Consider the following 13,113-nt stretch of genomic DNA (forward strand, 5'->3'; position numbering starts at 1 on the left):
AACCGTATACTCGCACGCTCGGCGGATGCGTCTCGTCCAATCACAGTCTGTCCCCCACGTCTGCCATCCTGCAGCCGTATCTTGTACAGGCACCAAATGCAAATGCCTCAAAAGATCCCACCAGTGGCGGTCCGTGTAGAGGCTGGATGTGACTGGTGCGGCTAAACGGCTTGAGACGTGATGAGCTGCAAGAGGTGACCCAACATGCATTGGCACGGCTGAGTTGCATCATCTTCTCCTCACTTATTTGCAGCCTAGCCAATGGGATATCACTCAATCCGACCATCCAATATTTATTCCACCAGTTTACTATATCTCTCAACCTTGAAACTATGGCTTCTCCTTCAGACATGATGGTAGACGCACCCAAAAGCTCGGAGAAACTCCTAGCATTCACGGAGCTGCTAAGGGAAAAGAGACAAACAAAAGCAAAAGAAGATGAGCTAGACACCAAATTACAAAGCCATGAGCGTCACTTAAAATTAATAAGGGGTGAACGGGAGGCTGTGGAACAGCAAATGAAAGAACTTGAGATGCGACAGAAGCAGCTACTCGAAGAAGAAGACCACCACAGTTCAGAGAAACATGAACTACGGATGGAGAGAACAGAGGCCGAAAAGATTCAGGCTGATATATTCAAACAGATGCTACAGGTACAAGACCTGCGCGATGAATTTCAGCTTGACAGACGCGAAGAAATTGAAACGCTGTTTCGAGAGTCTGTGGAGGATGGCGATGCGGCAGTGGTGAAACTTCTTGTTGCTGAGGCAGCTTTAGACGATACATGGATACCGCTAATCACTGCGTCGAGCAGAGGGGATGTCAACACAGTTCAGCAGCTTCTCCTTGACGAATCCGAAGCTGATGTCACGGATATCATATTTGGTCGGACTGCGCTCAGCTGGGCGAGTGCAGGCGGCCACACGGCTGTCGCGGGGCTTCTTCTCGATAGGGGTGTAGATGTCAACTCGGAAGATGTTTATGGATGGACGCCATTGTGCTGGGCCTCTGAAAGGGGGCATGGAGATGTTGTACGCCTTCTACTTGACAGAGGTGCCTGGATTGGCTGTGGAAAGATACTTCGCGGTCATGACCAAGCTATCAGAGCATTAGCTGTCTCTCCCGACGCAACGCTTCTGGCATCGGTATCGTACCATGATATCATCAAGATCTGGGATAGTTCAACAGGCGAATGTCAACAAACTCTACAGAACAGCCAACAAAATGTGAAGGATCTAGGCTACGTCTGGGCAATTGTCTTTACACATGACTCAAAACAGTTGGTCGTGGGATCAAGTGATTTCTCTATCAAGATCTGGAACATTTCAACAAGTCGCTGCCAACAAATCCTGCAGGGCCACACGAAAATCATTCAGTCATTAGCCGTATCGCATGATTCGAAGTTGATAGTTTCAGGGTCAAATGACAAGACCATCAAGATCTGGGATTTCGTAACAGGAGAATGCCAACAAACGCTGCGAGGCCACGATGACTCCGTTGGAACGGTGATCTTTTCCCATGACTCGAAGCTGATTGCCTCAGGCACTCCTAACGGACATCTTAAAATCTGGAATACCGCAACGGGCGAATGCCTGCAGGCGCTGAGAGCAGGCGGGCTAGAGCTGTGGGTAAATACATTGGCCTTCTCACATGACTCAAAGCGCATAGCCGCGGGAGTGAACAGTAATTATATCAAGATCTGGGATGTTGCAACTGGTCAATGTCAGCTCGAGATGAAATGCTCCATTCACGATGACGTCGCTCTAGTGGCCTTTTCGCCTGACTCCAAGTTGGTGGTGTCACTGGCGTGGATGAAGGCTATTTACATTTGGGACAGCACAACAGGCGAATGCTTGAAGAAACTGCACGGTCCGGATAATTATATTACTCCAATGGCTTTCTCGAAAGACCTGAAGCTCATAGCATCGTGTTCTCCCGGTGCAATTAAGGATGGCATTGTTAAGCTATGGGATCATTTCTCACTTAGCTATATTATGCCCGTCAAGGAAATTACCCGAAAGAGAAAATTAAGCGTGTAAAGAGAAATAGAAGAAGTCGCTTAGATAGTGGATTCATGAATGTATTCATGAGCCCAGCTTTGAGTTTGGCGGATATAAGTGCTTATGTTGAAACATTAATTCTCTTCCTATACCTTCATCTGCTGTTATTTCTATTTCTCCGAGTCACCAATGCTCTGTCGAGAAGATGGGTTGACAACAGAACTAATCATAAAACTATCCTATCCCAGACCTTGATTCTCCCTTCCATGTTGTGCAATACCGATGATGCTATGAGCTGTGCGTCTTGCGAAATAGCTATCGAATGGATATGATGATCGGGGCCTTGTATTGTCTTTTGGCATTGGCCCGTTGAGCTATCCCAGATCTCAACGGCATTTGCAGCTGCGGATGCACACACCGCCAGTGTCGAGTTAGCTGAAAAAGTTACCAAAACGGCCTGTTTAAGCTTGCTTTGCATTGTCTGGTGGTGGTCTGCGGCTGCGGCTGAAATATTCCATATCTTGATAAAGCCACTGGAATCAAGAGAAACGACTTGTCTTGAGTCATGATAGAAAGCTACGGATAAGACAGAGCTCTTGTGGCCCCTGAGTATTTGGAGGCATTGACCTGTTGTCATGTCCCAGAGTTTCACTGTGCCGTTGCGAGAGCCAGTGACTACTTGGCTTGAGTCGTGTGAAACGGCGAGTGAGTGACTCTCCGTGTCGTCGTGTAGTCGACGTTGGAATATGCCTGTTTCAGTATCCCAGATTCTGATAGTCTTGTCTTTTGATGCCGATGCTATCAACTTGGAGTCATGTGAAAAGGCCACTGCAGTAATGGAATCTGTATGGCCTCGTACGACCTTGTGGCAGCGACCTGTCGCCCTATTCCAGACCCTTAAGAGGTAATCGTCAGACACCGATGCCACCAGCTTCGAGTCATGTGAAAATATAACCAAGGAAGTGTTTCTTTCACCGTAGCCCTGCAATGTCTGCTGGCATTGACCCGTTGAAGTATCCCAGATCTTGATGTCGTCTCTTGCTCCCGATACTATGAGCTTTGAATCGTGCGAAAAGGCCATTGCCTTGATGACACCGCGGTGAGCCCGCAGCGGCCCATCAAACGTGGCACCTTGGTCGAGCAGAAGTTGTGCTATTTTCGTGTGCTTCTTCTCAGCGGCCCATTTCAGGGGCGTCCAGCCGTTGTAATCTCGAGAGTTGACATCTACCTTGTTGCTATCGAGAAGCAGCTGGACAATGGCTTCATGGCCGTTGCCACTCGCCCAACTGAGAGCTGACCGGCCAAATATGGTATCCGTACCGTCGACCTGACGTCCATGAGTTGAGATAACCTTCTGCACCGCATCGACATCGCCTCTGATGGACGCCGTAATCGGGTATATCCATTCAGTGTTGAAGACCTCTATATCGTCCACCTTGCAGAATACCGACATCACTAACGCGCCATCGCCATGCTCCAGAGCCTCCTGAAATATCGCCCTCCTAAGCTGCTGGTTGCTATCGCCGTAGGCGGTCAGTTTAGACAGCTGAGCATATGCACGGTCCATCTGTCTATGCAAAACATTTTGTCTATGCTCCAACTGTGCTTGTTCTTCGCCTATATAGTACATCTCACGAGCGCAGTCCTTCTCCTCTTCTACCAGGATTCTCTTCTTCGCTTCGAGTTCTCTAAGCTGGCACTCCACTTCTACGCGCTCTTCCTTGGCTCGTTGTAAACGTTCGCCGTAGGTTTTCGATCTGGCTCTTACATCTTCGCATTTTGGATTGATTTGGATCCTCTCCCTTAGGAGCTGCCTAAAATGAAAAATCAAGTTTGCATTCTTGGACGATTGGATCAAGCCATCAGCCTCTAGCTCTACTGCGTCAGGAGTGATGACCATTATGCCCCCTTCAGCAGGCTCCAATCTGATGCGCAACTGCAGTATTTCGTTACGAACACTTCTTTTTCCAGACGGCTCCGACCTTGGATCTTGAAGATTGATGGCTACTTTGGGCAATGACGCATCTCTGGTGCATGTCGCGACGTTACACATCACACTGTTGCGCTGAGCTGCGGTGTTGTTGTACTTGAGTTGGGGGTTTGCATCAGGGCTTGAGTCGGATTGCTTCGTTTCGAGGATCGCGATAAAGTCTAGAGATTCCGTTTCGTTATGGCGTAATCGCAGCAGAATTGGCTTCTTACTAGCATCGCCCGCATTTGTCTGGGAAATCAGATTCGTCTGCTTATCCCAACAGGCTGGAGGCTCCACGTCGACTAATGTCAGGTTGATCTGAGAAAACAGTTCATGCTCGTAAAGCCAGTACTGTTTAGTCGTCTCGACAGATACATCCCTTTGACCATCGCTCTTGATATAGATGAGCTCAGGCGGAGCATCGTCTACATTTGTCGTCCGCAGCACCGAGGGGCGTCCCCACAGCCTGGCGTATTCATTCGATATGACCGAGCTTATTCTGACAAGCGGGAGGCCAACAGCTTGATGCGGGCTTGATTCAGGTCCGCAGCGCAGTATTCCGATTGTTTCACCAGTGGTAGTACTGGTGAAGAGAGGTAGAGAGATGCGAAGGCTACCACCAAACATGTCGAGTGACTGTAGTTGACCGTGAGTCTGCTCCCAACAGACAATCTGTCCGGAATTTGCAAAATATTTGGGGCTGGTCGCTAAAACATTCCCACTTCTAGCTTTGTTTTGCAGAATGGAATCTGTAGCGGCTTCATTGCTAACGAGCGAACTATTAGACCCGTCACTTAGGCCCCATGCCAGGATGGAATCGTCTCTCGTCGACTTCATAATCTGCTCCTGTAGTCGGATAAAGGCCTGTTCGCCACCCTCCCCATATATCATTGGCATTGCTATGCCAAAGATGCCTAGCAAACAATATGCGAGATCTTCGGGTCTCTTTGTTTCTCTTTGCGCAGCCCATGACATTCGTTGAGCAACACTGGCAACATGCAATCCTGTGACTCTTAGGAGGAACTGTCGGGGTACGCGAGTGATGTCTTTAATCACATTGCTTATAGTGCCCTTGGTGCCAATAAACTGCCATTTCGTATTGAAAAAACGCAAATGCTTGGGGGCGAGAAGCTCTTGCAAAGTCCAACCCCTCTGGAACCATCGACTGCTCCGGAATTTGGATCCACGCTCAGAGGGGTTGTCATCTTCGGGAACATCAGACAAGTAGGCATAGCAAACTGAGGCACAGTTGTACCAGCGAAACATTGAGTTGATAGCCTCGCTGAGTTCCACTAGGTTGGTTTTATCGATGCAGCAAGTGTCAATCCAGGCATATTCGAGCCCGTCTTTCTGGGCTTGTTCACAACATCCTCGGAGTTTGATGGATCCAACACCTGGTTTATCGATGTTTCCATTTTTAACATCATGCAGCGTGAGCTCTTCGGAATCATCTCCCCAGGTGTGCGATAAGATAGCATACGGAGGAATGGTTTCATATGAAAAGTCCTTTAGTTGGAACGTTTGCGTGTTGATCAGGCGCATAGTGGATCAAGTGAGAGTGACCCTTCTCAGTGGTCGACGTTGCTGCAGCGTATCCGATCTAAGATCTCATGTAACAAGCAATATATATGAAGCAAGTATGTATTCGATTCTACTAAGTGAAATCTGAGATGCGGGTGGGTTAGGCTGCCACAGAGTGGGGGAATCTGCAGCATTGGTGCCTGCTGAGGCTATGCCTATGTCTATGCCCATGCTATATTCGACTCATAATGAGCTTCAGGCATTGATTGGGTGACGATATGCGTTATCAATCTCTCAGAAGAAGATCTGACTGCTGCTGAAGAACAAGTAAGAATGCTAATTGAAGATGATAGAATTAATCAACTAGCCGAGATAATTTCATCAACTACACAGCCATCACAAAGACTCAAGACCAAGAACTGAGCATACACATGCCATTCATAGCTAATAAAACTACCTCAATACCCATGCAAACTCATACAAATTATATAGCTATATATATGTCAACATCCTCCAATAGTCATTCTATCCCATGCAAGGCATTCCAATATCAGTCAGTCATTCACACCTTAAATTCCCATAATGCTCCATGCTCCATGCTCCATATAAGCATACTACACCATAATCAATCTCATGAAATAATAATAAAAAATGCAACAAAAAGACAAACAAGAAAAAAAAAGACCCAATCTAGCTAAGTTCCAGCCAAATTTGCAGCGAATACAAAATAAAGCCGGAAAAACAAATTATAAAAAAATAAAACATAAAAGACACTCCAAAGGTTCCGGGATATAACGGGCGTGCATTTGCCGGCAAGCCATTATGCAATGCGAAAAAAAAAGCAAGTAGTGTGAAAAGAGATATAAAACGCCCACCATTGTTTCCCATCGAGCAAAAGGTGATGATAAAAAAAAAGGCTTCCAGCCTTTCCTTAAAAAAGCTCCGGATCCATCCCCCGTAAATCATTGATAATGCAACCAGGTTCGTCGTGTGTGGTCGTGTGTGCCCATCCGATACCTTTTCCCCGCTTCGATGATTTCGCTTCCACATCAGTTAATTAATTCTCGCTTATAAGAAAAAGCCCCCCCGTGAAATATAAAAGAAACTGGCTAGGCGTATATTTTTCGCTTCATTTCATGCTGTGACTGGCTGCAAAAGCCCAATAGGCGTGTCTTGTCGTATCATGCTTTTCATGCTTCAGGAGAAATGTTGACTCTCCTGGCAGTTTCGTCACTTGCAGTGCTCATGTTTGTGTCGCGCCGCCTGGCCTCAAAGGGCCGGTGCCTAGTTGTAACTGGCGGTCGCTTCTTAGCTTTGGCCATTAACAAAAGGCCCTCATCACTATCATCGTCATCGCCTTCCTCGTCGTGCTTGCGATGCTGATGGCTTGTGGCATGGCCGTCCGAGGTTGGTGGGCGGTCAATCTTGACTTGAAGCGGCACACCTTCCATGGACGAGTGGTGAGCAAAGACTTGGTCGATGGGAAAGCCACCGACCGGCTCCTTTCCCAGGGCTGGGGGAGTAAGCGAGTCTTTAGTCTGTAAGAAAGTGGTCTGAGGGTCTACGGTTCCCGGTCTGAGCAGCAGCTCACCCTCCAAATCAGCCGAAACAGAGCTGGCACCGCTAAGGAGAGCCGGCAGCGAGGGGTCGGACTGAAAGACTAGCATTCGCTGAGATGCGCTGTTGACAGGCGGGCATGCGGCAACAGGGCTAGCTGTTTCGCTGGGACTTGTCAGGGGCGTTCCGAGATGATCCATGGAGTCGGTACTCGCAGTCTTTGCGATTTCCACGGTTCCCCTGCGCGACGGTGCCTCGGATTGCCAATCTTGATGAGCAATACGAGACCACTGGCTACCCATTTCAGCCGAGCCATCTTCACTTGCATACGAGCCATAAAAGGCTGGCTCAGGGCTCATTGTGACAGGAGTCCGGGTGAGGGGAGACCTGATATCAGACCCGTTGTCTACACGGTGGGCAGTAGTAGGACGCTCCTGGTACCGACTGTGAAAGTTGGGATCGGACTGAAGATGCCTATGATGATGATATGAGGCAGGGGGTATGGGCTGAGGAGACGAAGACAAGGGGGAGGACGACAGCTGCGTGTAACCGTATCTGTTTCTGCCCAGATCAACAGAGCGCATTGAGCGTGTGCTTCGCAAGCCCTGAATGTTCCCCGGTGCCACGGCAGTATTCAGACCAACTTGGGGAGTGGCTCGTTTGTCGTTGCTCGCGAAGAGACCACGGTCCGCGGAAGGGGAGCGGACTGAATCGCCTCTCATAGCGCTGAGCTCTGACCTCGCACTTGGTAACTCTGGACGGAAGGGAGGATTTCTATCAAAAGAGGGGGTAGGCGGTACCGTATGAGGCGTCAAGGGCAAGAATTGTGCAACGTTTCTAGCACGTATGGTTCCCCCGTTACGGATGGGAACGCCATTGGCAGAAGAGCGGAATTCGGACGTTGCTACCTCATCCAGCTCGCTGTGAGAGCGTCCCCGGGTCACAGTGGCCGGCTGCGTGGTCAGAGGCGGCAAAACCGTAGCCAATGGATCATAGACGACAGATTCCACGCGACTGCTAGGGGCCCCAGACTCTGAAGAGCGTAGCTCTATGCTTGACAAGGCGTCCCTAGCTGGCAGGCTGGGAAAGTAGTCTTCTGGGTGAAGGCTGCGGCGTCTATCGAGGTAAGGAGTGGGAGGATTCGTGGCTGGGACAGCAACGGGGAGAACGGGGGGCTTGGGCAGGCTATCACCTCCGGAGCTGGCAACACTACTAGTGGCCCGTCGACGTGATCGACTTTCGCTGCGGTCGACCAAGGGATGCATGACTCTTCCCACAGCCTTTTTGACAACAGATCGGGCCCGTTCAAGAAAGGTGAGTGGCACGACGGCAGAGGACAGGTCCCTCTCGTCGACCTGAATCTTGCGGCCACTCGATGGCTTGGCCGGGTCAGTTTCTTCTGCCCATGATCTCGGGTTGGGAAGTCCTTGGAGCACCCAGGGGTGTTTCTTGATATCCTTGAGGCGAATCCGCTTTTCTGGATTCTTGATGAGCATCTGGCGCAGCAAGTCATACAGGAGATTATCCACGTCTTCATATTCGAGATCATTGTCGTCGCGGTAGGGATGAGTGTTTTGGCGTTTGTAGAGAGAGGTTACAGTGGGTGAAGTTGAGGGGTCCACGGGCTTCAACCTCTTGCGTGGGATATACACGTCCTCAGTGGCAATCTTGCGGAACATCTGAAACTCATCCTCTGCCAGGAAAGGGATACGCGCATAGATGAGACAGTAAAGAGTCACGCCGAGAGACCACACATCAATCTGCTCAGACACCTTGGGCTGGGCCTGGTCAGGGTCGGTGTAGCAAAGCTCCGGAGCGAAAAAGGCTGGGGTGCCAACAGTCTTTGAAAGTTCCAGATCATCATCAAAGTCCTTTGCCTCGGATTCAGACACCAAATCGTCGGGCTCACCCTCACGGATAGGTCGGCCGAAATAAGACACGCCAAAGTCGGAAATCTTGACACGGTGGTCCTTGCTCCACAGCAGATTGGCAGGCTTGATATCACGGTGAACAACGCCCTGGTAATGCAAGTATTCAAGACCTAGCACAGTATCGCGAAACGCAGACCGGGCTTGATCAAAGGTGAAGCAAGGGACATAGGAGAAGTCGTCAGCAAAGGGGTCGTGAGCACGGACGTTGTAGTCGATGGAGGACATGTGGGAAATGATGGAGTCGGCCATGCTGGGAGATCGCTCGCGGTAGCTCATTCTGTCATCGTTGTTGGTATAGGCTCCAAACATGGTTCCATCTAGCGCGCTTGTGGAGAGGGGGGGTTGCGATGAGGTAGGACCGGGGGTAGTATGGTCATCTTCATGCCATTCATCTTCTTCCCTCGTCCCAGGCGAAGAAGAAAAGGAGTAGCTTTGTGAGGGAGCCAAAGAGGAGCGGCGGGAGATGGGCATGGATACGGAAGCGTCGTTGGCAGCAAAGTCTTCCTTGGAGGAAATACGGGACCAAGGGCTTAAGGTGCTCGCGTCGTCTGCGGGGCCGTGTTCATTGCTCCAGTACTCGTGGCCGTGGTTGTTTTGGGCCATCTTGGCCCTCTTGAGTTCCTTGATGATCTGTCGGCGCTCGAGTAGCTGATCCCACCGCATGTCATCGGCGGTAGCCGGCTCTCCATTCATCTCGCGCTCGGATCGTCTCCGTTCGTACGAGCAAATATGGGGTAGTCCCTTTTTACGCCACACAATCTCGCCCAGCTCAACGTGTTCCAGGACCATGTAAATCTTTTTCAGCTCGGGATCGTCAATGACTTCGAGTAAGGCGACAACGTTGGGGTGTCTGATCTTCTTGAGAATGGCGATTTCCTTTTTGGTCTTATCTTGGGGGGACATGGCAGTGACCTTGCCGAGCCGTCGTTTCTTGGAAAAGCGCGGAATGATTTTGATGGCTACGTTTTCACCGGTCTCGAGGTTGCGGGCCAGCTTGACCTTGCCGTGCATGCCACGGCCAATCTCCTCGATAATGTCATATTGATTGATGGACTTGCGGCCGGTGGCAGTGTCGGAATCGATGAGAGCCTTGTGGGTCCTATTACACGAAGAAGAGAAAAGAGAAAAGGTTAGTTGACTGGTCCAAGAAGAATTGTGCTGTGATATAATCAATCCTGATTTGCAAAGCAGCCCAGCCAGTCAAGGGTCATATGTGGCGTTGAACAACCAGACAAGCCACAAGACAAGGCAGGGCGACGGCAACAGGAACGGAAAAAGAGAAGAAATCCTGGTCAAAACATACTCTCGGACTCGGTGGGTCTGCAGCGGGTGCAAGTAGGGGCTGTCGAACAAAGGGGCGGGCGTGTTGCTCTCGGAGAAGGACTGAGTGGGCATATGAGGGTGCCTGGCGACGGGACTGAAGAGGCCAGGAGAAGCCGTGGGCGTGCTGTTGGCGGTCCGCAAGGGAAGCGACGACAATTGAGACAGATGGGTGTAAAGCGCCGGCTTCGGCTGCGGCTGCGGCTGGCCGTCCATGATGGGCGGAGCGGAGGAGAGGAGAGGCGGGCGCTTCGACGGGGAGACAGGCGGCGGAGGTTGAGCTGTTGCTGCTCTGTCGAAAGCGAGGAGGGAGAGTCGATGGAGAGGAAAGGCCTCGAGACTGCGAGTCACAGCGCTGGTCGAGGCGAGAGGTCTCACGGCAGCATCGTCTCGCGTGCAATTCTGAGTCGAGGGGTTGCGGCTCGTCGGAGCAACGGGAAGTCGATCGAGAGAGAGAGAGGCGGCAGGGCGTGGGTGCGAATGAGGGCGAATGCAGGAGAGAGAAAGGGGAGGAAAAGGCAAGCTGAAGATGTTGCGATGTTGTCACGCTTCCCAGTTGTTTGAGGGCTTTGGAGTTGCAAGTTGATTCTTGCTTCCGCCAAGTGGGCAGTTGGATTGGCTATGGGGCATCCAGGCGAACCAGAAGCGGCTTGAAGCTGCACACAGTCTGATTTAAAGCGGGGGGTGGCCACCGCCTACGGAGTACTTGACGGCGACGTACTATCCCGGTTAGGGATGCCTGGATTGCTACCAGACAAGGTACAAAGGCGGTCGGCGCGGTACCTGGCGGCGACGTACCGGCGATAAGACGGAGCGATTGCTGAACTGACTTTTTGGCGACGTTGAGGGGAGGCGATCGACGGTGGGAAGATAACGGACGGGCAGAAAAAAAAGGGGGCTTGGAATAGGATTGATTGGAAATAAAGAAGACAAGAGTTGAAGTTCATATTTGGATCGTCGACACTTTTCATCAACCGGTCCCAACAGAACAGCGCCGCTTCGTTTCATCCGCAACTCAAATCTTACCTTAAGCTTACTCGTACGGACTATCGTGGTCGTCCTCCACACAACAAAGTAGTACATGTTCTACTGGTTTTTGGTGGAGTTTTCCCAAGTACCTCCTCCTCTACTGCTACTACTATTGCTCTCTAGCACCACCAAAAACCAGATTATTGATTGATTTGATGGATTGATTGATTGGCAACCCGCACAGTACTCGTCCATACATAGCGCCCAGCCATGCGCAAAACGTCACCATCACCGGCTATTCATTAATCTCGCAGCCCGTCGTCTCCCATCCACCCAATCACAGCCCGCCATTCTCACTTATCTCTGCCTCGCGACCATGGCGAAAGTCGGAGCGCCAAAGTGGGACAGGCGATAGAATTAGGTAAGGCAGAGATAAGTGACGGGCCCGCGTCCAATTGGAAGATCGCACTGTGACGCCGATATGACGAGTCACATCTGCTAGCTGCCATCCGCGCTGTTGGTGGTCCCGCGCATGCAGATACCCACAGTGCGCATGTGTTGCCTCCACTGTGATGCAGGGAGCAGCTGCTGGAGCCCTGGAGCTGATGCTGGGACGCGCTGAATAATCTCCGCAGCCAATCGCCGCCCATCATCCCGAATACCCCTCTTTTTTTTTTCTTCAACCTTGGATCCGGAGCTTCTCCCGGCTACCCCGACTTTCGTCATACCCTACAAGCCGGGAGTCGTTGAACCCAATCTCTGTTTTTTTCTTTATCTTTACTTTTTCGGCCCAAAATCCAACCATCGCCAAACACGATCATGGTGAAACGAGGCCGGCCGTCTCTCAACCTGACGCCCGAGGAGCGCGTTCAGCGCCGCCGGCTGCAACTCGTTGCCTCCCAACGCAAGCGCAGGGCCCATAAACGGCTCGCCCAGCAGCCCAAGGCCACGGAATCCGACTCGCTCCCGGTGAGGCCGGATGAGGAGGCGCTTTGTCAGTTTTACGATACCATGTTCTCGGACGGTGACGCAACCAATGCCAGCGCCGCTCGCAAGATGCCATCATCATCATCATCATCGGATCCTCACTCTCACCCTCATCCTCACTCTTACTCGCCGCCCACAGTCTGCCACAACTGCGGATCGGCACCGCTGGACATGGCCGCCTTGACTGCGGTCGTGTCCGCTCATTCACCGGCAAGTCTTATGAGGACTTCCACCCTAAGAACAGATACTTATGCTTCATCCTCCAGACTCGCCGGCCCGACGCCGTCCTCATCAACATGGGATGAATACCCGTCCGCGACCGCGCCTGACAAACCAGGCATCGACCAACACTTCTTCACTGACGAGCATCTTGCGCAAGCGTACGGCGGCATCCCTATGCTGGACTCTATACTCGACTCATTGGAGCCACTTGGCATGGGCTTAGGCGGCAACTCTTTACTGGGCGAATTGACTCCAACCTCCATCCCGGAGGCGGAGGGAATCAGCGCGCCAGCCCCTGCCAAGGAGACGGAGAATGTCTTTCTGCTCGGCCGATTCAGCACAGTTAACAACGTATGGATGCCAACGAATGGAAACGAGACATCATATGCGGTTGAAAAGGCTATCGCATCCCGACGGCCACCGTCTCCATCTCCCGAAGAAGATGACCCAACGTTATCTGGCGATGGTGTCGATCCCTTACCGCCATGGGCGGGAGCTAAGCAAGTAAGTCTTGCTCGCCTGACCTTTGAAGCCTCAAACTTAGTTTACGACGGCCCGATGTCATTTATACTTTGTTCGGAACGTGGTGGCTAACATCGTACCCTGTTAGTTAATATTCATGGGGCTCTAAAAC

The 13,113-nt window shown here is 51.2% G+C and overlaps 4 protein-coding genes across 4 annotated transcripts; 2 read left to right on the forward strand and 2 right to left on the reverse strand.

The window, feature by feature from the left end:
- The first annotated feature begins 253 nt into the window (after positions 1-253).
- Positions 254-2,246, forward strand: V8C40DRAFT_253109 (WD40 repeat domain-containing protein). The gene has a single exon (XM_083217531.1). The coding sequence runs from the start codon at positions 333-335 to the stop codon at positions 2,037-2,039; it is 1,707 nt and encodes a 568-aa protein (XP_083069746.1). The 5' UTR covers positions 254-332; the 3' UTR covers positions 2,040-2,246.
- V8C40DRAFT_253110 (uncharacterized protein) lies at positions 2,136-5,618 on the reverse strand. The gene has a single exon (XM_083217532.1). It carries the CDS (start codon positions 5,512-5,514, stop codon positions 2,227-2,229), a length of 3,288 nt encoding a protein of 1,095 aa, XP_083069747.1. The 5' UTR covers positions 5,515-5,618; the 3' UTR covers positions 2,136-2,226.
- An 819-nt stretch (positions 5,619-6,437) lies between these two features.
- V8C40DRAFT_74566 (serine/threonine-protein kinase) lies at positions 6,438-10,596 on the reverse strand. The gene is made up of 2 exons (XM_083223384.1): positions 10,285-10,596; positions 6,438-10,080 (listed from the first exon to the last, which is right to left on the reverse strand). Exons 1-2 carry the CDS (start codon positions 10,515-10,517, stop codon positions 6,684-6,686), a joined length of 3,630 nt encoding a protein of 1,209 aa, XP_083069748.1. The 5' UTR covers positions 10,518-10,596; the 3' UTR covers positions 6,438-6,683.
- A 1,493-nt stretch (positions 10,597-12,089) lies between these two features.
- V8C40DRAFT_268941 (uncharacterized protein) lies at positions 12,090-13,110 on the forward strand (the record flags this gene model as incomplete). Its single annotated transcript, XM_083220013.1, has 2 exons — positions 12,090-12,983; positions 13,090-13,110. The coding sequence occupies 2 exons, from the start codon at positions 12,090-12,092 to the stop codon at positions 13,108-13,110; spliced, it is 915 nt and encodes a 304-aa protein (XP_083069749.1).
- Positions 13,111-13,113: the final 3 nt, after the last annotated feature.

Source organism: Trichoderma camerunense (assembly GCF_050948025.1).
Source record: "Trichoderma camerunense strain CBS 138272 chromosome Unknown V8C40scaffold_17, whole genome shotgun sequence".
Taxonomy (NCBI): Eukaryota; Fungi; Ascomycota; class Sordariomycetes; order Hypocreales; family Hypocreaceae; genus Trichoderma; species Trichoderma camerunense.